Source organism: Serinus canaria, chromosome 2 (genome assembly GCF_022539315.1).
Source record: "Serinus canaria isolate serCan28SL12 chromosome 2, serCan2020, whole genome shotgun sequence".
NCBI lineage: Eukaryota > Metazoa > Chordata > Aves > Passeriformes > Fringillidae > Serinus > Serinus canaria.
Genome location: NC_066315.1, coordinates 27,159,024 through 27,185,806, shown reverse-complemented (window position 1 = coordinate 27,185,806; position 26,783 = coordinate 27,159,024). Strand labels below are relative to the sequence as shown.

Genomic DNA, 26,783 nt, shown 5'->3' with positions numbered 1-26,783 from the left:
TCTCAGATTTCATCAAACTGACATGAATAAATTTCTCCTCTGTCCTTGGGAAAGAAAGGGAGGTCTTTGCCAAAATACAATTTACTGATCAAAGACTTCAATTCACTTTTCTTCTTAAAGGTATGGGGAGAGGGACATCTGGGCAGACAGGACATTTACTCACATCCCACCTTGAAAATTTTTCCTGAAAACAACCAGCCTAAAAGATACACGAAGAGACATGAAGAATTAATTCAGAGTCCAAGTGATTAAAGTTTTTCCAAGTTGTAAAATAAGAAACTAAAAATGTGGTCTGGTACCACAATTATTACACTGAGAGTTAGTGTAGCTAACTTTCATCTGTATCAATGCTAGTTAAAAAATTTCAGAGAGTGGAACCTTTGCTAAGTTCCAGTCATGGACATTTTGCTTGATCATTTCCCCATTTCTACCTTTGCTATCTGTGAGTTAGTATTTCTTAACACAGTCATTGTATAGAATACACATAATCCATTCTTCTTGATGAAATTGAGTGGCTAGATTTTCCTAATACAGAAACAGAAATCATAGTATGAATTTGAAATAAATGAATTGAAGCTTAAATTCTAAAAGAAGAACCAAACTTTCATTAAAAAGTGCTCCTGGAAAAAAACCCAAACATTTTTTAGCTCATTCACCAGGGACTTCTCTAATTAATTCCAGATTTTTTTCCCTTGTTGACCAAGACACAGAAAGTCTCAAATACAAAGACCAACAGAAGCTGAAGCACTGCTTTTCCCAAAGGTCTGGTGGCCAAGACAAAAAGAATTCTTTTGCCTGTTTTGCCATTTGTATAAGCAATGACAATGGTGCATATGTCTCACAAAACAGCAAAATTAAAAATAACACATAAGACTCTAATAATATTCACAATTCACAATTTCTGCCAGGGGCTGGCAGAAAACATAAATACACTCCAAGGTACTGAAAAAGACAACTGCAGTAATACTAAACATTTTCCCTTTCTTTAACTTACTCATTAAAAATATGTATTAAGCTTATTGTCAACTTATAAATTTTGTTTATGGCAACTAAAATTATGTTTTGAACCTTAGCAATTTAACTTATAAAACCCACCAGGCTTCACATGAACTTTTCTACATGTATCTGTAAGAGGAAACCTACTTCAAAAATTTGTAATATGGATTAAACTATACTGAAAATACTGTGCTACTTAATTTCAGAGTTTTATCAATCTTCATAACAAAAAAAAATTATCCACCCATAGATATGCTTTATACAAATTTAAATACAAAAATGAAGGAAGCATGACAATTTTTGAGGCATCTTGTCAGACAGTGAAACTAGTTTTGAATGAAATATTAAGGTATTTTTATAATGGGAATGAGACAATAAGAACTTCATAGTTCTTATTCAAGTTAAATAGAATTAAGTACATATAATATCACATGAATAAAATAAAATAAAAGCATTTTAAAGTTTTCATTATAAAAGTATTTTAAGCTAAAACCTTCTGAGTTTTTTACAGTAAGTAGACCAACAGCTTAACTAATATTTATTATATACTGCATTAAAAAGCCTATACAAAGATATAAGCTTCTACCTACAGCGTGAAAAAGAGGCCACAATAGTTTTGGTGTAGTTTAGGAATCAATGGCACAAAGTCCAGATCAGGTCTCCAAGGAACTAGGAGAAGGAAAAAAACCTCACCTTTTAAACTACAACTAGTAACTACAGCTAAGACATCACTTTCCCAAGACATGAATTTAATAAGCAAAATTACTTTCTCATTCTTCAGTAGTGCTCTTAATGACTTGCTATGTTGACTACAGGAAGATGTTTCTTTTATAACAAACTAAATTTCACCTGTTATATACAATAGAAATTTTTTTAATGGTTAACTTTTAAGAACAATAAATATACTTTTTCTTTTGACTCAGCACTGGTGGAATCGCACTAAGAACACTGAATTCAATTTTGGGGTCCCCAGTACAAAAACCATAATGGACTTACTGGACTAAGTCCAAAAAGACTGTGAAGATGACTGGCTGGAGTAACTGTCACACAAGAACAGGCTAAGGCTGGAAATGATTTAGTCTGGAGAAGAGAAGGCTCAGCAAGAATCTTCTCAGTGTGTAAATACCTTTTAGGGGGAGGAAAGAGAGCCAGACTTCTCAGTGGTGCCCAGTGAAAGGACAAAAGCCAAGAGGCAAAAACTGAAATAAAGGAGACTGCTAAATATAATTCATTTTTTTTTCCACTCTGAGGAGGAACAAGCAACAGAACAAGCTGTCCAGAGAGGCTGCACAGACTCTATCCTTGGAGATATTCAAAACCCAACTTAGACACTGCCCTGAGTAACCTGCTATCTGACTTGTTCTGATTCAGGGGGCTCGGACTAGACCAGTTCCAGAGGTCTTTTCCAATCTCAAGCATTCTGTAACTCTGTTTTTAATAAAAGCAGAAATTGTTTAGAAAACCTTTCAAATTTTAAAAAAACTTAAAGTCCTGCAGTTTACTTATTGTTCTTTAATGTGAAAAACTAAGATTACCACTAGAGTTTTAAAAGCCCACTGGTTTTCTTATCTCTTTCTCACAGCAAGTGTTTTTAAAAGAACTGTCAGTAGATACTAGCAGACACGCTGTTTTTATGTAAATTTAAACAATTTTTACTATGACAAAGTAGCACTTTTATTTTTCCTTTTTTCATCTGCTCTGCATTTCAGACATTAAACTGCTGCTTTTGCAGTTTTTACATACCCATAGTTGCACATTCTCTCCGAAATGTAGAGAAACTTCAAATAAATATTATAAATATAAATACTGTTCTCATCACTCAAAACTACTAAAGCTAGCATTACTGATTTTATTTAAGCAACCTTAATTTCTTAACAGATATTACATTTTCTTTCAAAAGTGGACATTTTAAGTACTTTTTCCTTAGTGATTTTTTTAAACATCCCTCCACAAACTCACATACACTGTGGCAATTACAAGATTCATCAAGGGAAAAAAATCTAGAACTTCCTTTCTCCTCCTGGGATTTATTAAGAAATGGTCTTGAATCCTGAAGTAAACAGCTCACCAAATAGGGTCATCCTTGTCACTATTTCTTATGCTGCTACTGAATGTTGTTTGTTTTTCCTTCTGAACACGCACAAAAACCAAATGTTCTTTTTCAAGCCTTATCCTTTTTGTCCCATTTTGTATCATTCTCAAGTAACTTCACTTTTCCTTTTCTCAATTCCTGCATCATGAAATGTTAACACAGAAGATGCACTGCCGGGAAGCTGCCCCCAGCAGGGTCTAGACTGGATCTCTTCTAGCTTTCATGTGAAATTTTTGCATTTTCAGATCTCTGTTCACAACTTCAAGGTTTACAGAATTTGAAAACTTGTTTCTCCTCCATTCATTACTCATTTATTCTCTGCCCTTCTTTTGCCTCATTTTCTTTTCTCCGTTTCCCAGAAGCTCTGTCTTGGGCAGCATTTCTATATTTCCCCCTTTTTCTCAAAATATTTTAAGAAATACAAATAATTTAAATAGAAATATAATTTAAATATCCTAAATGTCTCAAAACCAGTTGAGGTTCTCAAGTAAAAATTTCCATGGACTTGCACAGTGTCCTGCCAATTAAACCAGCAGAGGGAATATTCTATTCCATCTACTTAGTGTCAAATTCAATGAGCACTTATAAAATATATTCCACTTCCAGAAAATTCTTTCACAAATCTCCTTGTGTAGTCACAGTTTCTATACAAGTTAAAGGACAGACAATTCAGAAATGCATATAGATTCTGCTCCCTCAAAAACAGCCCTGCAAAGGAAATGAGAATCAAATTCACAATTACAATGAACTTCACAATTTCATAAAGACAGAGTTTAGAGATGGAATTTTTTTGTTTCTTTAATTTGCCTTTCTCCAGGCATAAACCACAAGTCTGGGTCAAGTCTGAGCCAAGTCTCACACTTGGTTTTGGTAATGAGCATGCTTTTAGTTAGATGCAAAAATGCAGGCATGAGTCTCACCCATGAGCTGTTATGTTTTATTCACATGGAACACTGAACAGAGATGGGAATGCCTAACTAAGAAGTCTACATTGCAAGGTCCAAAGAGACTTCCATTTTGAGTCCTGGGAAGGCTTAATACAGGCATACTTATAGAATAAAAGATTTAACTCCTCTCCTCTATTTCCCTAGGCAGCAACATCAGAACAAGGCATAATTTGTCTCTGACTTTTACTAACAAGAACACTTTAAAAAGCTATTCAAATTTATGAGATTTTTAAATCCAAGGATAAACTCTGGCCGCAGTTTACACTGAAGTGAGCACTTTAATCCATACAATATTTTCTTACCAAATTATAATCAAGTTTCTGCTATGCAATTTTGGTGCTGCTACTGCTAGCTTTTATTGCTGTATTAAATTGTTAGCAAACAGCTAGAGGCTGCCAGAACAATTTCATAACATCTATTTCATTTTTAATAGTCCTTTGCACGAAACAGCTCTGAAATTATTGTTTACATATTATGGTCAAATAAATGCCAACAAATTCTATTGTTTAGCTTACTGCCATTAAGATTTCTGCAATTATTTTAGTCTTTATTACAACAATATTTTTTAGAATTTAATAATTTAACTATCAGTCCACTACTATCACTGAATTATATTTTTTTTTACTTCTCACACTAAAACTGAGTGATTTTTCAACTTTTAAGTATTGGCACCATTTTCACCTTTGGCTATCACTACTATTTCAGCTTCCTCTCCAAAACAAAAACAAACTCCTCAAAACTGGTTTAGCATATGTAGGATGCTGAAGCTTTTATAAAGTCCTGAAGTGCTACTAGATGCTAGGCAGTTTCCCCAAGACACGCCCTACTTTTAAAACCCAAATGTACACACTAGTTTTCAGGAAAAGGAGAGAGCTAGTTGCTAGTGTTTCACTTTTAGTTAGAAATATTTAAATTACAATAAACTGAGGTTCTCTTCCCAGAAGTTAAGACTATTTTGAATTTGTCAAAGCCAGCATGCCTTTTTGGTCAGTGATGAAATAATGTGACAAATATATTCCAACATACACATTTTCTTTCAAGTAAGTTAATGTATATACAAAATTCTATGTTTATTTTCAGTGACTGCAAAGTAACTGAAAACAAACACAGACGCCCCCTCATGGAAACTGATTAACTTTCAATGACAAGAACCCATCATCCAACACATTGAAACTGGATGGGAGAAGGATAAAATAAATGAGGTGCCAAGAAAACTTCACACATCCTTAAGAAAACAAAAGCAAAAGCTGTGTTTTTCAAAGATAAAATTGTATACTGTGCTAGAAACAAGCAAGGCTTTTCATCAGCTCTGAAACATGAAACAGAAAGCTGACAAAGGATGCATGAACCACACTTTAGACAAGTAATTCTTCTGTCCAAGTATTCTTACATGTATTACTTTAGATGCAGACAAGCTCCTGCACAGCATGAATGGAGAGCAGCTTTCTGTTTCCTCAATCAATAAAATTTTATCCTTTTCCAAGTGACAAGTGTTGACCCTTCTTTGTATCATGTCTGCTCATGGTCTGCTCCCTTCTACAATCTTTTCTAGCAATATACATCAAAAATGACAAGCAGAAATAAGTGTACTGCATGTGCTGTGTTATATGGCTGATGTGTAAGATTTCTGTGACTGTTAATTAGAAAGGATACTTTACTGAATTAGCATACTTGCTATGTAATTACTGTAAAGCAGCAACATAAATTAACCTTACAGATCAAGATGTTCAGTATTGATGCTGGAGATAAGTGTATTTCTTTTCCCCCAAAATATGTACAATCCAACGTCAGAAACAACGTATATTTAGAGGACTTTTGGTTTTGATTTTAAAGCAGAGATTTCTGTATAAGAATTCAAATGCTTGGCCACCCTCCCACTACTTTCCTAACCTAACTTTTGTTTCTTTTTAATAAGAAAAGAAAAAGTCAGCAAAACAAAATGTCAACATTAAATCATTTCACAGCATTTTGTGTCAGAAATGTAATGGAAAATGTGCACATCATGGGAAAGGTTACTGTTCTTCCAGAACATCTTTTCATTTGGTTCAGGGCTCATCCTTCTACATAACAGTGCAGGCACTACCGATGGTTGTTCTCCCTGGGCTTAATTTGGCAGTTGAAGGATTGTGGCATTTTCAGGAAACCACAGTGCAGTGATTTTAGTGGTTATCCATCTGAAAGTGATGCTATGATTTAGAATAATTACTCTGTTTATGTGCAATGGTAAAAGTCAGTTACTACACCAGATTCCAATGTCAGCTCACACTTTACTGACTATTTCCCTAATCCAACATCATATCAGATGTCCAAGGGATCTGTCCAAGTCAGAATTAGAGGGATTTAGTGCTCCTGTTCCTCAGCAGTAAGTGCACGTGCAGTACAGTAACACTGATGTACTTTAACTGGCAATTGGGTAAGGAAAGGAGCAGGAGGGAATGGGATAAACTCAGCTAGTTAATCAAAGCACTGCACATTAATTTATGCTTGACCTTTGCATTGTTACAACCAGTGATATGAAAAAGAGAAACATATTAGTCTTCACTAAGAGCTTTTTCATATTCTTGAAGAAAACATAAGCTTTACTTTTTTTTCTTGCATATCCTTTCCACATCCTTTGTTCTCAGACCTAAGTGAATTTTTAGGCCTTTTTCAAGATGAAATCTGTGATAGGCTTAAATATTTATCTGTAACTTTAAAACTGTAGATAAGAAAGCATGGCAAAATTCTTAAACTGTTTGTTTCTCTTTTCCACAAGACAATATTCAAAAAACATTTCTTCAAATGGCAATAATTTAAAAAATCTATTCAAGGGTAAATGTTTAGGAAAAAATCTCAAGAAGAATGAGATTGTTACAAGGTAATGAAGGAATTCAGTATCACTGAATACCTGGAGTATTCAGTGATACTGAATTCCTATCTCAATAAAGAATCTTGTCTTTGACATTTTAACTGGTTTGAAGCAAATCAGATGCAAAATTTTAATTTCATTGAGACAAGAATGACACAAAGTGTAAGCAACAGTAATAGTCTCAGCTGTTGTAAAGGACATTCAGATTTACTAATTGAAAGCAAAGCAAAATCTGAATCTAACCTAGTATATGGCACAGATGAAAGAAACAAAAATTAATTGAAAAAAACCCACAAAAAATTAAAAATTATGCAAAAGAAAAGAACAAAACTAATAACAAGGCAGAAAAAGAAATGAAAAATATCTAACTCTATTTTACCAAATCCTAAATTTTGCATACAGAGAAAGTATTACTTTAGTAATAGACATTAGTCTAGATTATTCAATCTGTAACTTCAATGACCACAGTAGCAGGGAACTATGGTAGGACAAGCGAACCAAATCTAGTGGACATCAAAATCATGCTGAAGTACAGGAAATAAACCCTACAATTCTATTCCTTTTCCCAAAAAACAGACATTTCATAAGAAGATTGATATTAATGTCACATTTCTCAAATTATCCATTTAGATGGTATTACATGCAAATTATTTCAGCTATTTCAAAATAAAGTTCAATATTTAAACCAGATTTCTCTTGTTATTTACACTGCCAAAAAAACCAATGTTTACCAAATATATTCTAACATTGAAGAAGCTTTACAGCTAAATGGGGTTTTTTATTGTTCTTTTTAGGTTTTTTAACTGTTTAAAAGGATGTTCTCCAGTAAGAAGCTTCACAATACCTCAGCCTATAGCACACTTAAGCTAAAACCACCAATAATATCCCAAATACGTGTAGCTTATCTACAGCCTCTCAGGAAATACTACTATATGTAAATTTCTTGATTTACACCCAAATTAGCCAAAAATTGTATGCAACTGTGCTGCATTTATTTATTAGTGAAATTATTACCATTAATGCAATTACTATCATATAATGGTATTATATGCCATATTAATAATGTAAAGAATAGCTCTGGTCAATGCTAAAAAAAGTGACTCAATATCCTTAAGCTCATTGTACCTCTAGATGCTTCTCACATAAGGGCTTCTTCAGTAAAGCAAAAAATCCCAAAACACAGTAACCCCCCACCCTCACACCGTTCCAAGACAAAATTAATTTTGAATAGTGTAGATGAAGTGTTGCACACAAACTGCAGGTCACCTACTATCAAACCCCCCCACAGAGTAACTAACTACAGATACAAGACTTGTAGAAGCATTGGGCAGCAGTAACAAAAATGGTAAAAAAACATGTGGAACAATAAACATTATTCTTTTGCATATTAATATTTCCTTCTCAAATAGCCCATAATTTACACAACCATCCTGTGAAGAGATATTTAATTCAGAAAACTGACTGCACAGATGCTCACTTGATACTAATTGTGACAACACAAAACTGATGCTGCAACACAGCATATAAATGGTTATTGTCTCCTGCCATGGTCTTCTACCACATCAGTTTATTACCTGGACATGAAAATTCTCATGTCATAAATTCCCTAACTATAAATTTCAGTCTTGTGGCTTCTGTAGCAATGGCTCGGTTTAACAATGCAAAACAACTGAATTGGTAATGAATTTGACATTTGCTTTCTGAGTATGCTGCACTATGAAATATTCTGATGTGATAAGCTCACTGCACTGAAAGTGACTGAAACAGGTTGGCCAGAATGAAAGAGTAAGTGACACATTCAAATGCCAACAAATTGAAATATTTGATGCAGTTAGAGGTAACAAAAAAAATCATAAGAATGCTCACAAAAATAAGAAGCTGCTGACCCCATCCAGGTAGATATTTTTGCAGTCATAACCTATTACTGGTAACCAGACTGGGGAATAATTTGATACGTCATGAATCTCCCCTCTTCCACAAACTGCAATTCAAAAACTGCAATTTCAAAATCTGCATCTTGTTTAATGAAATAATTTTAATCTTCCAAAAAAACACCTCATTCATTGACTGCTTCATCTAAAGAGGTCACTCATTACTTATAGCTAAGAACCTCTATATTGTATTTTTTCATTGTATAAATTATTATAAATCCTAGTATACAAAAAAGGAGCAAAGGTCTCTGCTACATAAATTTCCTAGGGCAAGCAGAAAAATAATAAATTTAATCTTGAGATATATAACTGTCTGGGGAACAGATTACAACTGCAAAATATAGTTTCAAGCTGTAATTTACAAACCCATGATTGCAATAAAGACTCGATCAAGTAGCTGTAACTGAAGAGAAAAAAAGGATAACCATATATTAAAAGTTCAGTAATGAAAAAATAGTAAAATACTCTTTGTTAGTGGAAAACAAAGTAAACCTGTAGAAAGAGTCTCTTTTTTACAAGTGGTTATCTTGTTGCATATTTCTGAAGCTCATGACACTGGTACAGAAGCTGTCTGGATCAACATATTTCCAATATCAATACTAAGAATTTTGGACAATTACACTCATACATGAAGAGTACAAACTTCTACTGTTCACTAAGTTTCTACAAACTAAAGCCCAGTATGAACTGGCAGAAGGTTTGCTGCCAGATCAGTAAACAGCCCAGAAAAAAATGGGAAGAAAAACCATTGGGGAATGCTCACACTGCTCTCTCCTATTCACTTCTAAGAGGAACACCAACAAACCTCATCATATATCACAATGATGCTCCAACAGGGTTTTAGAACTTTCCTAACACTGAAGAGAGACAAATATCCATTATTCCTCTATTCTTCCCAGTGTATTAACAGGAAATGTCATTAAATAACCAAAAAAAAAAAAAAAAAAAAAAAAACAACAAAAAAAACCAAAACCCTAAACGTTTTGTGGAGTGTGCAGGGGGAATTCACTTTCTAATTTTACAGCCTTTGCTGTACCTGCATTTGATCAGAAAGCATGGCAGGCCAGCATCAAGCAACAAACCAGAGATGGAATATAAATCAAAAACCAAAAGATAATCAATAACCTAATACCCAAGCTTCTATTCTTTAGATGGTTTAAATTTCCCTAAGAGTTAAGCAGCAAAGCAATCAAGGGAAAATAGTAACCTGGGCTTCAATTCAGATTTTGCTGTCTCATTTCAGAAAAATATCAGACAAGCATACTAAAGAAATCCAGCAGGTACCAGGTAAATAGACTGATGCCTAATCAACAGAAAACCCAAGGGTCTGCCATGCACTTTTTGCAAATGTTCCAGGCATGAGCAGCTTCAGGCAGCTGAACAGCCCAAATTCAAATGCACCCAGCAGTCTGCTTTTAGAGAAGCTCTGAATGACAGCAGTACAAGTTTTATTACCAGACCTATGCCTGACTTGTAGGCACTTGGCAAGAGAGCTTCACAATGTCTACAGGGTTTTTTTTAATGTCTGCCCTAGCATAAGAATTTATGGAAAGTACAATGCAATGCAAATTCAGTTTGAATAAAGTCCTCTGTGAAGAAAACGCACATTTGTCATTGTATCTACTATGATGCTATCTAGAATAAAAAAGAAACACTTTTCAGAAGGCAATCCAATGACAAATTATGCAAAAAATTATCTAACAGGTAACTCAAGCAAGTAGAAAAGTTAACTCACAGAATTAATCCCAGTAAATTATATAGCAGAAATAAACTATACAACTGAACGTTACATTTTCTTTCATTCCCTTAGTTCATTCCAATAAGATAATGCAGTTGTAATCCTCTGGAACACATAAGATTGCTGCAAATTGTGGCTTAACTAACCTTTTCCTTGTGATTAATCCCTACATTAGTGGTCTTGAACTTCTGCTGTAAATAATAGGCTTTCAATCACTATGATGGACTGTGAATTTTGTTGCAGTGCATTTAAAGTCATAAATAATTAATGTACTTGTTCTGGAATAAACTTTGGCTCATGAAGAGATTCAAAACTAACAGCTGAACAAATAAGGAAGAAATCCTTAACTTGAAGTTTGGCATGCCCCTTTGCATGGAAATGTAAGAAATAAAAATGTGAAGATAAACCTATACAAGACAAATTCAATTAAGGAAATCTGGCGAGAGACATTTTTGGACAGAAGATCTCCAGAGGATTCAAAACAGACTGTCTAGAACACACTTTCTGTCAAAAGCAGAATTAAAGCTGACCACTGTGTGCAGCTAAGCATGCAACCCTTTATACAGCATAAATTATCATCCTGAACTTGATACATACATTTACAGCACCAGAATTACAGATGTCACACACCTTTAAAAGATTTTTCTGTTGCAGTATGATTGGATAACTCAAACTGTAGTCAACCTTATAGTTAATATTCCTCCATAGTTTTTTTTTATTTAGTAAATATGACAGTGCATATGTTTTCTTTCTTTTTTCCTTTCCTTCTCCTCACCTTCCCTGTCTGCCTTGATACAGTGACTGTATGTGCAGCACATTAGACTGCTTGAAAAGTAAGAGTATACTGGAAAAAATAAGTACTTTTACATTTAGCGTATATCCTAGTAAATATAGGCATTAAAAATAAATACTACATGCATTCTTGATAATTTGCTTTGCAGATTCATGTTTTTTGAATACTTTATAACCAGCATTCAAATCTATGTTTTCAACAAATTCTATTTTCTATTCTTTCAAATACATGACCTTCATCTTTTATACTCTCTTTTTAATGCTGAAGTCATAATTCTGCCTCAGTTACTGCAAATCAAACAAAATAGAAAATTCTAACTTAACTGACAACACAGCAGAAAAACTCAATACAGAAAACCACAAAAGAATGTTGTACAATATTCTTGCTCTAAATTGTTGGATGAAGAAATCAAATGTTTTTCAGAGATTTCTTTAACCTGATTTTGGCCCCTACAAGAATGATTCTGCTTCTCTCAAATCTACTATTGAGATGTCAATTTTATCTAATGCACTACATTCCAAAATATCACTCAAGCATATCTTAAAGCAAACAACAAATACTGTATTTAATTTTTTTCAATAGGAGCAGTTGAAAACTGGACTATTTTTTGAGAAGAGGTCACTTCTTTAGAAGTGAAATAATTTAGAAGTCTTCCCTTGAAATTTTTTAAACTGGATTAGCTTGTAGATTCTTCTTTAAAAAAACTGTTCTAAATATTAAAATTACTGAAGTTCATCTTAATTTTTCATTTTACTAAAGCAGATTATAAAATAATACTGTGCTAGAAGCACTTCATTTGTACAATGCTACAATATGGAGGGCAGGTTTTCCCTAGCACGTATTGAGTCACCTGAAAGACACTTCTTTATCCATGTTTCTACTAAATATGGTGACATTCTAAAGAGAACTACTGGGGAACTATTTTTAAAGATTTGCATCTGTGAATTACAGCCTCATTTAAAAAAAACAAACAAAACAAAACAAAACAAAAAAAAAAAAAAAACCAAAAAACCCAGGAGGTACTTATGAATAAAGCAATTCCTCTGCAAGATCTCTCATTCTAAGCAATTCATGCAAGACTGAAATGAAGCACTCAGGAAACCTTTTAAATGTCTAAACTATACATGACTTCAAAAGAGTCACAAAATGAAAATAGAAGCATCACATCTAAATGCTTTCTAAAATAAACAGCAGAGGCCCGCTCTAAAAACAAACAAAACCTTTAAAATTATTTTCTGAATTTCTCAGAAAATTTACCTCTTCTCTCTTTTTAAAAAGTGTTGTGCCTTCCTGCTTGCCCCATATCAAACCTACCTGTGTCAAATAGAAAGTATTTTAAAACCTCCACCTTTCACTACTCTTTCTCTCAAAACTCAATGACAGGTCATTTGAGTAAAAAGATACTCGAAATCCACGCTTTCCTCTAATTACAGCTATAGCTTTCTCACTTATTTAAAATGACAGTTACAGATTCAACTTTGCCTCATTTGACTATGTGGTTTCAATTAAGTTTTCACTGTTAGATCTGTAAATCTTGACACTAATTATTCTTGTAAAAGATAAAAATTGCAGGTTTACTTAGTTCAATGGAATTTACACAGACATGTATAGAAGAATTTATAAATTAAATTCACTGTAGGTTCTTAAAAAAAACCAAAAAACCATCACATAAGGATCACAAGATTGATCCTTTCTAGTTGACAAAATCACAAAATCTAACCTTTCAGTTCTAGTGCATGCTATTGTACTGAAAGACCCTATCTGACATCCCTGATTAAATAAGCACTATCTTGTCTATAATACATACATATGCTAAACTATTAACATAAATAAAAGCAACAGGTCAGTAAGTTTTAAATAAAAGCTTATAATTAAAGATACCCTAATTTTTATCATTATAGTCACTAAGGCATAATTCAGTCAGTTAGTAAACCATTACTATTCATCAGAATGAAATGCACTTTTTAAGGATAAACCTTTCCATAGTTATTTATTGGTTTTAAACCATATGAACAACAGGTTAAGTCAAGCCACAGAACATATAGCAAATAATCCCTTAACCATCCAATGCTACCCAGAAGCGCCTGAAATTGTGACTACAAAAAATTCCCATAGTCATACAGAAAGAACTAGTTAGTTTATATTTTTTGCCCCAGATTCATTGCTAAATAAATTATTCTTATAAATTATAAATTTCTGCTGCATTATTTGAAATATGAAAAAATCCCTTATCTTCCTCTAGTCCTTACTCAGATAGTAGCTCTGGAGTGAGGGCCAAATAAACTTTAGAAGAACCTAAAATTTTTAAAAGCAGATTGTCCAAGTATCAAATAACCAGCCCTGTTTGTGGTAACAGACAGCAGAAAAAGACAGAAGGCTCTTCAAGACTATTCCCTAAATCTGCAGTTTCACCAGTTGCATACTTCTGCTTAACTTAGTGATGAACTTTTATATTCAGAAAAATCTCTTGTATAACATAACCACAAACCCCCTTTCCTTAGCTACAGATGGGTTAGAAAGAGGGAAAATTAAATCCAGTCATTTTAGTTTAGACCAAAGATAATAATAAAGATCTGAGAAATTTTGGGCTTTACTAACAGATAGTGACAAACAAACAGATAGTGAAAAAATACTTTGTTTTCCCTCCTTAACATTTCTTGCTTGCAAGGAGTCCTATAACCTTGCATTTAAAACACCATTTTTACCACCATGAAGGAATCCTGCATGATGGAACAGGGAGGAAAAAGCCCCAGTGCAGGCAGAGAGTCACTTGCATCATTTTGTGACAATGCAATAGAAAAGAAGCTTCTGAAAACTTTCTCTGACATAGCAACACTCTGTGGGTCATTCCCCTACATCTTAGACTGCAGAGTTAAGATAATTAAGTAATTATCAAAAGTAAGCCTCCACAGCTCTTTAGAAGCAGTGGTAGCCTAAACCAGACAAAGCTGAAGCTATTGATAAGAATTATCTGAAGAAAAGTAAGTTTTAAATTTAAATCTTAAAAAATTAATAGAGAAAATAAGAAGATTTAAGGAAATATTTTTCAGAGAATTATGAACAAAGGATTAGAACATAACAAACCCTTCTCCTATGCAGAAGTACTGCTCAGTACTTAGTAATTAGGCCATTTCTTGGCCTAATTATGAGGGTGATTTTTAAGAGAACCTGTTGGGTTTTGGTATGTAATATGTTTATTTCTGGCCCATCTAAATTACTCCTAAAATCTCTTCCTGTAGTAAACAAAACATAACAGAACTTTCTACCATTATTTTTTAATCTCAACTTAAACATACAGCTCCTCATGCCATTTTCTCATCTTATCATTTATGTCTTCCAGTGTGGTGTTTTTAACATTTCTTAAAAAAAGCCTGAAGAAATAAACTAATTCACTGCCTTTTTCACAGTAAAACACAGCACGTGTTTTACCAGGATTCCTTCCCACAACAAAATAGCCTTCCTGTATCTTTTATTTCTTGTAAACTAAGGGCTTAAGAAAGCCCTTTATCTTGTTGTGGGCAGATAAAAACCTGCTGCCACCAATCCTCATCAGTGGAACTGCATGAGCAATCCCTGTAACACCCCCCTCTGTTTCACAGTCTGGTTCTGAGCAGGATCTAAGATTACCCAGCAGTAGTGGCTTGTCTATATATGAGAGTCACAGTTACTGATGAGCTTGTACACAGGCACTCTGCCTCCAATTTGGAAATACAAATACACTCTGGCACACAACCTTGGAATTTTATCAACTGCTATGGTAAATCATATGCTGTGGTTGATACTAAAACCAGCTATTCTGAGTATGTACAAGGCATCTGTACCTGTGACACAACCTGATTATACAGCTATGTGTTGCTTGCCGATGTCATCAGTGACTCTGACCTTTCTCATAATTCTGACTCCCATAAATAAACTAAAATACTTATTTTGAAGAACTCCTTCCAGTTAAAAGCAACAATTATATCTGACCTAAAGAGAAGAACCTGTCTAGAAAAATCTCATTGAAGCATACATACCTAAGTACAACACACGTTCTAAAATCTGAACTTATAAGATCATCTTAATGAAATCTCTGTAAATGCACTTAAAACCCACTTTTTAATTGATAAGGTCCATGATTCTTCTTTCAAGAATTGTGAACAGCTTTTACAGCTTTGCAAAGATACTACAATGTGAGCTATAAAAAATCTGCAGAAGTTGTGGTCAGTGGTAGCTATTTAATAGCAGCTATTCTATACTTTAATTAGATTTCTGCACCTACTAAAACATCATTCAATGGTCTTTTTTCATTTCGGTTTCAGATAAGAAACATGATTATCAAACCCTTTCATGATCTGCATTAATGGAGGTAGCATTAATACCTTTTTAGAAACAAATTCTTCACAATCCACATTTCAGCTTATAAAATTTTTGATTATTTTAATTTAATTACTTTTAGGATGCTCATGCAGCTTTAATATCATTAAAATGTTGGTTTATCTTTCTGACCTGCTCTAAAACATTGACAATTCACCCTGATGAAAGCAAATTAATTCTCCTGTGTTAGAAAACCAAATTATCTTAGTTATTTAAAATATAAATGTTTTTGGCAGATCAATAAGTGAATCAAATCAGTATTTCTGATGTAATGTTACTCCTAAATAAGGGAAGGAAATTTATTGTGTTTTTAAAAGGTACATTTTCTTCATTTTAATCACGACAAAGTGCTAAAGATGGGACTTTAACTCCTCATAAGGTCAGAGTCAAACCTACCTGACTAGATTTTCATTGTCTCCAGTGCCTTTGCAGGTAGCACACTCAGTCCTTAAATCCTCTGACTTGGGCTTCTTTTGCAGCACAGACTGTCGTTGCCTTCTTTCTCTGGGAATACGTTCCTGTCACAGCAGAAGGCAAAAAGAAAGGAATGGGGGGGAAAGGAAGGAAGGAAAGCAAATATTTTCAATTATGGCATGGAAAGTAACACTTCAGCCCAAAGTTTAATTTTTTTGTGAAACAGTTAAAAAAACAAACAAACAAAGCACTATATTCCAACCTCAGGTTTTTCTTCTTCAGGCACAAAGCTTCGTTTTCGTCCTCTAGTTCTCTAGAAGAGAATATTTTTAAAATTCAGTGTTAGGTAACAGAATGTTTTTGCTATTTATCTATTATTCCTAACAACAAAAAACATATCACAGGAAATAATTTAAAGCATTAGCTACAGAACCACTGCCAGACAACTACACTGATCAGTTTTAGGACAACAGCTTCACATTTTGAGTATATATCTATAGAACAACCCAAAAAATAAATATAAACACCTCAGTATGTTAAGTCTTACTTTTAAAAAGACTGTCACTAGAATTCCAAATCTCTTACAGATTCTGCACAAACTTCCCAAAACTAGTAATTTGAAAATTGATATGAACAATGTATTAAAATCACTCATTGAACACTAAAATGTGCTCTACTTATAAGCCAGGTGATAAGATTAAAAAAAAACAAATTAAAAAACTATACCAAAACAGGAATGCAAAATACCTTACAGATTTTGAGGAGTAACAAGAATTAACACTTTCAAACTGAAGCTTAGTATAATGGGTATATGGCAAATGCTCATAAAGCTGTAGCATATACCAACATATGACTGGTACACTGTTTCTGATGATTCTACACAAGAACTAGAAATTTTTTTCAGTATTGCAGTGGGCCAAAAAAGGTATAAATACCAACAATGTGGAGAACTAGGGGTATCCATGGACTGTACCAGTGAGCACCAAAGGTTTACAAGGTTTACAACCTTTTACTGTTACTACACCCAACTTGCATGAGTTCAGGTTCAGTCACTACATTTTATCTTTGAAACAACAGAATTATTAACCTGCCCGTGTTATGTAATTGCTACAAGCTGAAAATATCACTCTTTCCTTCTTGTATAAAAAGGAAACTATACTAGAAGGGATATGGAAGGAAATAAGAAATATCAGACTATTCCAGTAACCCAAAATGTCTGACACACAGGCACAAATAACATAAATACTTAAAAAAACCATGAAAATTCTTGTTTTTATGGGAAAAAAAATCACCACATTAGGAAGCAATTCATCATTTGATAAAGAAAAGTGCTGCCTACTTTATGGCTTCTTAAAACTTTTTCTGAAGCAGCTGGTGTTCACTTCAGAAAAAGTAAAAAACAGCTCTCCAAAAGAATCTTAGACCAGTTTAGAAGCACAAGTAATCATAAATTCAATTCCAAAGAAACTAACAGTATAATGCTTCTCCAGTTTGGGTCCACTTTGAAGGTGATTTATACTAGCTTCAAATTAAAGACAGTCCTCTATTTTAAACAAATAAACCTGCCATTTCAACACATCCATACCTTTATAATTCTGCAGATTTTGATCTCTGTATTGTAGAACATTAGAATAGAAATAGAGTGTTCTATTTGGGAAGATTTTTAGGCAAGATTTAACACTGTAGTAGCAATGAATGTAGTGGAATAGAAAATGCTAGTCTATTTCATGGCTCTTTAGAATACTTGAATTATCATGAGGATTCTCTTTCACATTTCCCTAAGGGTAATTTATAAAAAAAAATAAAACCTTATCTATTTAATACCTATCAATATTTACTATACATTTACTGAGTTGTTCTACATTCCACAAGCCACACAGTAGTGCCAAAATTTGGAAAAAATTATCTCCTACATAAAACTGAATTTATCAATGTAATATTAGAGTTATTAATGTAACGTGGGCTATGTGTCAACTATGTTACACAATTCAAGGTCACTCACTGCAAACTAAAACTGGACAAAAAAGGAGTTTGATCTGACACCAGCACACTAACTGCCAATTTTACTACTTCCAGCCTCTGGAATTAGTCCTAAGAACATTTACAAACTTGGACAATTTTAAGCCATGGAGGCCCTCCTGACTGCAGCTGTGTAAAGATTATAAAGAAGTAGGTATAATGGTGCATGCCAATGAAGGCAGTATTAGGGTCCTTGCTCTTCATGTTTAAGCAGCAACAGACAGAGTGCATGCCATGCACCATCAGAGTAATGCTATCTTGAAAACTTATACGTAATTTGGAAATCTAGGTAATAATCACATTACTTTTGACTCTAAATAGAAAGTATTACAAGTTAATAACTCAATTTTAAGGTATAATGAAACATATGTAAACTTCAGCAAAATGAAGACATAAGGTTTATAATTAATTTAGCCACTTTTGCCAAGAAAATGTTGGTTTTCACCTGTTTGCTATATAATGCATGATACATATGAGAAGGAATGTCAAATTACATTATATTTTCATTATGCTTTCATTAGTTTTCTAAACCTTCAAACATACTTGAGTTTGTTCAACAATCACTAGGAAACAAACAATAAAATCAACATCTTAGTACACATTTTTGTAGAATATTTTCTGTGCTTTTAAAATAGCAATTTTATACTTTTTTTCCCAAATGAACCTCCACAGTTAAACATATTTTCAATGCTTCTGCTCAGATCATTTTACTATTGTCAGCATTTGACATGAAAAATAGGATCAAATTAACAACTGAAAATTGATTATTCTTTGATTTTCAGCAACAGTCCTCCAGTAATTTGACATTTGTAATTTTACATATGTTGTCAGTAAAGTTAAGTTACAGGTCAGCAGGAAAGAACCATGTAAATCTGAATTACTTTATTCAGTATTATTCACTGCTGTTTGCCTCAAAGTACTGTGTTTTAAATTGTTTTTAATAACTTCTGTCATTAGCAGGCTCAGAATGAAATCATCAGAGATTATAAATATAAAATATTAGCACTGCATGTACTTGCCATAAACAATGTAAGATTTATTACTTAAAAGCAGCTAAAGGAACTTTGCTATTAAATGGCATATATTACAACTGAGAGAAACTTGTTCATATTCAAAACTTGTGTCGTTAATACAGCAAAAGATGTCCATAAAGACAGTGATTTTTTTTAAATCAAAATACCTGGCAATTCAATACTACAGAGATACCTTCAATTAAGGATTTCCCTATACCATAAAATGGAGCAAGACAGTTTTCTGAAATTTGTCCTGGCATTTTCAAAGTGTTCAAACAGTAAGTTGGGAAAGCAAAGTCATGTTACCAGCACTCAAGCAAAATCCCAGTTAATGCCAGTGCTATCCCAGCAGCTTTTTTATTTTACTGCAGAAGGGAGAAATGCTGTAAAACTTCTACCATCTGGGACAGACAACTCAGTCCAGATCAAAACAGAGCAAGGTGTGGATTAGAGAGATACAACCCACACAAGGCAACTCTTTCAAGATGACACTTCAAAACGAGAGTGCTGATTTCAAAAAAGAAAACTGAACTATGCAAAGTGACTCAAAATATGTACCTATAAAATTTTCTTAATGTAAAAAAAAAAAAAAAAAGATTTCTGTGAAAAATTATTTCAAATGTTGACATTTAATGACTGCTGACTGGCAAGTCTTGGTTGTGCCTCATCCAAAATTCTGTACTTACACAGCTTTGGAATTCATTCAGTGGGCACTCCAGTAAAGGCAGGGTGCAATGTGCTCAGACACTTCCCTTACTAGCAACAGTGAGACTCCAGCCACTGAGCTCTGGAGCCCACAGCATCAGAATGGAATCACCATGCAGTTCTGCTTACTACACAGGCAACTGAGGATTTAAAATTAGATGCCTATAGCTAAGGGTTGATTCTATATAATCTTAACTGCCCCAAAAACTCAGAAAAACATGCCAAGGTCATGACAAGTGCAGACTCAGTTTTTCATTTCATTTCTTTCACAATTATGGATAGTGAAATAATTCAAATAAAGGAATGAATTGACACTAAAACCAGTTGAATTAATAAAATTTGACCTCCTGAAACAGTACCCCTGTACCAAATATTTCTATTCCTCCCCTTCCCTAGTTACTTAACTTCTCTATTGCATCCCAACCGTATCTCCCAACGTCTCCCAAAGTTCTCTGTATGTTCCCTAACTAAAGCGAGAACCTTTTCCATACTCAGACCTCATCCTTCTCATTCAGCTGCTCTAAAAAATATTCCAACACTTAATTTCCTTAGGCATACATAGCTCTCAATCAAATATTGCAATAATGCAATTACTACCAATTACTAAAGGCAATGCTACTATAGTAGTAGGCAAGTGACTAACTCATTTTCATGAGGAAATCAAGTTAAAACTTGTAATTATTTGAAATAAACAGATTTAGCTGCTGCACCAGAAAGAACATACCTTACAGTGAAGTGAAAGAGAAAAATAGTACCTTATGTCATTAGCAATACAACCCAAAGTAAACTGAGCAGACCAAGAAAGGTCAAGGAATTAAAATTAGGATGCCAGCACAAAACAGAGTTATTTTTAAACAAGAACAAAAGAAACACTTTGATAAAGATATTAAAAATTGCAAAAGATAAAATAGATTAAATTTTTCTTATTAGTCTTTTTTAGCATAACATTTTAAGGGGAAAGGCACACCTGATTGAATAAACTGCTAATTAAACTCTTTAAATTCCTGTAAGATTATTTTCCTTGGGTAAAGAAATGGAGCTGTTTGACTGAATGACATCATCAAGATGAAAGCAAGCCATCTTTTCCAAGAATATCTTACCAAAGGTTTACCTTCATAGCAATTTTAATGCCTGTCCTCTGAAAAGACCAATGTTCTGAATAAATGAAACCTAAAGATTGGCAATGTCCTTTTTTGTCTTTTAGTTCAAGGCTTTCTATCTGTGGAGGTTAGAGAACCATCCCACAGTATTAAGGCATACGCCATATCTCACTTATTTCAGTTATTTCTGATTTTTCATTTAATAGTTGGAAAAGATAAAATCCTACCTCTCTTGCTTATTGTTTTAAAAATTCACCCAAAACATTACAAGAGTCCCTAGAGAGAAGCAGTGGTGGCCATCACATGCAAACAGCTATCAAATGTGGAAAGAAAGAGCAGTAGGAAAACACCCAACATTGGATCCTTCTGTCTAATCTAATTTGTAATGATCTAAGTTGGCAGTTTCTACAACACCCCATAAAATATGTATCATTTTACAATATAGAATGCAAGAAATAAAACACAATTAAGAAAGAAGGTTAGAGAAAGCCTTGGAAAAACAATGAAAATATAGGAGAACTAGAGCATACAATTCCATAGCCAAGGGAAAGCTAAATAAAAAATTGGTTTCTTTCAGCCATCATGTTTTGTATCACAAAAGTATCCATAAATGCTGTGCAGCATTCTGCTGTTACAGGGTAGAAATCTGCATGCTGGCATAGGGAATTAAAAGAATCGTGACTTAAATGTCTAAAAACCAGAATACCAACACAATGAATTAATAATGAATGATGAAGTCATAAATGATACAATGTGCCACAGATCAAATGAATGACAGATACACGGTAATGCATGGGAGGAAATGGTGAACTCAAGACACTTTTAAAAAAAACAACATTAAAGAACACTGTCCGAAATGGAATGAAAATATGCTGAGGGAAAATGTGATCAACAATGGGTTCAAACCTAAAAGTAGAAGAAGAAAGAATGAAGTGGCAGTTTCCATTTTGAACCTGGAAAAGCTGGAAGTGAATGCTTACATTTTGTTTTTGTTTATGGGCAACTGAACAACAATATGAAACATATAAAATGAAGAAGATTAGACAATGCATTGACTAAAAGATTTTGAATATTCTCAGAAAAATAAATTCTATACATGAGACAAATGAAAGACATCTGTAAAGAACAAATTCAGCCTAGGATGAACTCTATAGTCATTGAAAGGAAACAGAATGTTTGCAAAAGGAAACAAAGCAGCAAAGCAAAGCTGCAAAGGAAACAGTCTGTTTGCCATCACTAACAGATGCCACAAGCTGACATGTTGGCTTCCAGGTGGGAAAGCACAATGGTCAATAGGACAGAATAGGTGCCCACATGACTCAAAACCACCAGGGCTGTCACCAAACCTCATTGTTATGTTTCACTGTTTAAGCTTTAAACCAGTTAATCCAAAGACAGCCATAGAAGGCAGAATGTTCCCTTGGAGAACTTTAGTTTTGCCATTTGGAAGAAAAAGCCCAACACAATTGATCCAGAACTTGTAAAACAACCAAAACAGGAGAGGTGATTCCTCAAAGTCAGAAGTATATGCTCCTCATGAGCTTTTTTCTGAAGTGATCCTAGAGGATAAAAGTGCATACTGTCACCTATTTATTTTCTTGATTTTCACAAGAAGATATAAAGGAGTTAACAGTGTTAACAATACATGGAAAAGAATATGAAATACTGAAAGCAACTGTAGTCAGTGGCAAGGGTTCAAGTTCACTCCACATAAATTGAACTAGCATGGTTCTGGATTTGATCTCCTGTGTCACAGTTTTTCAGAAGATCAGTGGTGATTTCTGAGATTTTTCAAAACATTCCTTGAGAAAGAAAATATAAATGTAGCAGGCATTGGACTACAATGATATTTAAGATACATCTGACTTCCAAAACTATTGCTACTATAGTAATTTCTTTACTCTGCAGAAAGTCTGCAGGAGTTGTTTGTGTGCGCCATAATTTAAAGAGGGCAAATTGTGAAGAGCTTTAGGTGCTTTGATTTTTGGAGATCTATAAACTTCACATCTCTTGTCAGAGACAACAGCACATACTGACTTATATTTCCCTGCCTGACCTGTGGCTACAGTGACTACTTGAAAAAGACACACAGCTGTCTTTTACACAGGCTGACAAGCACAGCGAAGAGGATCAGTACAAGATTAAACCCATGGTTTAATTCTGGATCCTATCCAAATTCTTCAGACATTTTCATTTCTATCTTATGCCAAGCTGTATCTGACACACTAACATTAATGATATACTCCCACAATTTTTTTTTACCTTTTATCAAACTATGGTTCATAGACAGATATCACACATATCAAAAACCTCCAAACCTCAACTATCTCACTTCTGCAGCCTTTATCAAATACTGCTAAAGATAATCTAAAAAAAAAAAATAAAAAAAAATCAGTAAACATTATCAGCAAACATGCTATATAACCACTCCCACCAAAGAGGTCAATGCAGGGGAATTACATTACTAAAGAACAGAGGATAACCCTGATATGAAACACAAGCAAAACAGAACACTCTCAGAAAACGGAAATGGGGAAACTTTCACTATACCAAAAAAGTGACTTAATGAAATTAGTGCACTAACTATCAATAGTGTGCATAAAACAAACCACAAAAGCCTGTCAAAAAAGCCACACAGGTAGAAACTGCACAGATAATATGTTCTCTGTCGTGTTACACATTAATCATGACCATTTTGCCAAGATAGCAATTTTTAATTCATGATGTCATCCATTCCTTATGAAAAATTAGAAATTAAAAACTTCCTTTGCCAATGAAAAGGTTATGATGAATCCAGTTGCAGAAAAAATTCCTTTTGACTACCTTTGCTTTGTTAAAAGGCAGAAGAAATGTTCAACTGATGGCACCCCATAGACATAAAATAATTTCAAATAAAGGTAAGGACTGCCATGTAGACACCAGATGGCACACTTGTTCAGTACAGATCAAAGTGAGTATCTTAAATGGAATATATCACTACTATTCAAAAAATATCTCTGAAGTAATTATTAAATTTTCCAGGAAAATGACAGTAATAAAAAGGGAACTGTCAGACAAAAAGAAACAGCAGTTAATCAAAATATGATTATAAAAGAAACAAGTCAGCCATGAAGCTTAATTACATAGAATTACAATTTTTCTCTATTTTTTTTTTTTTTTAGTTTCCATTGTCTTGAGAACTTTTTTCCTAGAAAATCAAAAATTTGGAACATTCCTGCTGTCAAGCAAAACTATCACTGAGTCTATCAATTAATTTGTAACTACTGTTTCTCAGGCTTAAAAAAGTATTGTATCCTTTTTAACACTAATTTTCTCCAAAGCACATATTTAGAGAACTGAAGCAGAAGCAGAAAGACAAGGAGGCCACAAAGGTTGTTTTCAGGTGTTGCTAAAACAAGTGATTCTTTCCTGGAAAACTCAACTTATCTGTACTTATTTGCAGAAGTGATAGATACACACATTATCTTTACCTGCAGAGATACCAGTATTGACACCATTGGAATACCTTTTGGAATACATTCATTTCTCCATGCTTTTGCTGCATGAAAAACAAGTGATCCTTTATCTGCAGGTCTTTTTTTTCTTCTTGGTTTCTTAAAAATCAAACCAACCAACTAAAACATTCCCGAAACTCCAAATAACTCAAAACAAAACAAAGAAGGGGAAAAAAAAAGTAAAACTGATACACTCCATTTGCTTCAAGCACTGTGGAAGAGCTAGATCTTACTTCACTCTATTCTAAATTTGACCTGAAGCCAAAACAGAGTCCTATATTATCATGTATCCATGTATTTGGCAAGCTGAAATAATTAGTTTATGCATTTGTGTCATAGACTCAGTTGAGCTTTTATATTAATTGATAAAGAAAACAAAGTTATTTTTAATGTCCATTGTCATGAAAACTTTAAGTTTCAGAAAGCTGACTACTGATTTTTTTTTCTAGAGCATTTATGTTCAGTTGACAGCAAATAATCTTTAAATTCTATATGTCAAAACCATAACTAACACAGACTTCTGAGTGTTAAACAGAAAAATTACTGTGTGTTTCTCTGGATTATATACAATCCAATTACAGAAAAAAGATTTTCAGGTTTCAAATAGCAAAAATAAGAGCATCAGAATACTTCATTTATGGGCTTCAACATTTAAGTTCCCAAGATTCTTTTACTTCTCTTTTATAACACTGGGTAGATAGCTGCTTCTCAATAAAAAGCAATAAAAAAATGGAACTTCCACAAAAACAAGCCACACAAAAAAACCCCTCTAATATGCTCATTAAGAGTACCAGGATCTGACAGCATTTATTGGAAGATGGAATATCCAACAACACAAACACTACTTAACTTCAAAGGATACACCAACCATTCCTTCCACTCTTAGAGCACACAGCCAGCCCCAGCAGCACAAAATTGCCTTATGTTGTTGTATGTATGTGAAATACAGGAACTGCATCATACTTCCAGACAACAGCATACATTGTAGGGAAAGCACAGGTTATGAAATCTTTAAAAATATACTTAAGTTCATTTTTTCAAAAGGACAGAGGGAAACTCCTTATTTTGCTATGTTAAGACCCCAGACTAACAAAACTATTTTAGCAATGACATGTTTGATAAAAAAAGTAATCTGTGGGATATTCTAGGGTAGCAAATGAAGTTGAAAGACTTTTAAAAGCTGTGATTTTCTAATATATATCACCTCAAATAGACTTTGAAAACCTCTACATACATAGCTGAGTAGAGTAAAACCATTAATCTCTCAATTTATTCCAGAGAAATGCTATTTGCATATCTTTAAAGTATTTTCCAAAGAAACAATCTATTCTATAATCTTTATAGGGAAAAAAAGTGAAAGAAATGGTACAGCTTAGAAAAGCAAAGGTTAAAAAACATATTCAGATTTAAAAGAAATATAAGGAAGGTGTTAAAAGATCACCTGGTTTATGCAATTAGCTATTGATTTCTATTAGCTATTTGCTAATCATTAGCTATTCATTTCTGTGAAATTATTTAGCAGCAGAAATAATGATTTGGGATGCTTATAAAAGTGTGAAATTGGAATTATAAAGATAAAATTATAAAGATTTTCAATAAACCTAGTTTAAAAAGCTATGCACTGAAATGCAAAAAATCTTTGAAAGGTCTCTACGTATGGCTTGAAACATATAAAGCATAAACAATTTATTAAATTCTGTCTGCAAATGCAGCTGTTATACAAAAGAATTAAGTATAAAGCCTAAAGTCTTGTTTATTTACATTCATTTGTCCTTTGTACAGAGTAAAAGTATGGTATGTTTAAATTTCCCTTTGTATATTCACTTCCATGGTCTAGGAAAGATCAAAATCAGGAAAATCAGGAATTGTAAACTTAAGTTACATTTTAATGCACAATATGATAGCTGCTGTCTCCAAAACAATGGAGTGCAAATAGCTGGGTTTTCTCTCTCTGTCTTCCCACAAACAGAAACACAGACAAGGCAGAGATGTTTAATGCTTTCTTTGCCTCTGTCTTCAACAGGCTAAGGGAGTCCCAGTGCCCTCAGCTGAAGACCATGGTTGTGAGAATGCTAAATTCTCAGTCAACCCAGAATTTGTGTGGGATTCACTGCTCCAGCTGTATCCCTGCACATCTGTGGGGCCTGATGGGGCCTTATTAGAGAATACTGAACTGTCTGATGTCATTACAAAAGCTCTTTTGAAGATTTTTAAGGGTCTTGGGAATCCAAGGGGTCCCAGCTGACTGGAAGCTGGCATATATCCCAGTCTTCAAGGGCAAAGAGGACCCTGGACACTACAGGCCTGTCAGTCTCACTTCAATGACTGGGAAAATTT

General features: G+C 33.7%; 1 protein-coding gene across 4 annotated transcripts in view; it reads right to left on the bottom strand.

Annotated features, from left to right (window-relative positions):
- Positions 1–26,783, bottom strand: part of PHF14 (PHD finger protein 14) — a 160,286-nt gene that overhangs the window by 76,037 nt on the left and 57,466 nt on the right. For all 4 annotated transcript variants that reach the window (XM_050970816.1, XM_050970815.1, XM_050970817.1 and 1 more), the window contains exons 15-16: positions 16,378–16,428; positions 16,098–16,219 (exon numbers count right to left, since the gene is read on the bottom strand). In XM_050970816.1, the coding sequence (XP_050826773.1) occupies positions 16,098–16,219; positions 16,378–16,428 (173 nt within the window). The remainder of the gene's footprint in view (positions 1–16,097; positions 16,220–16,377; positions 16,429–26,783) is intronic.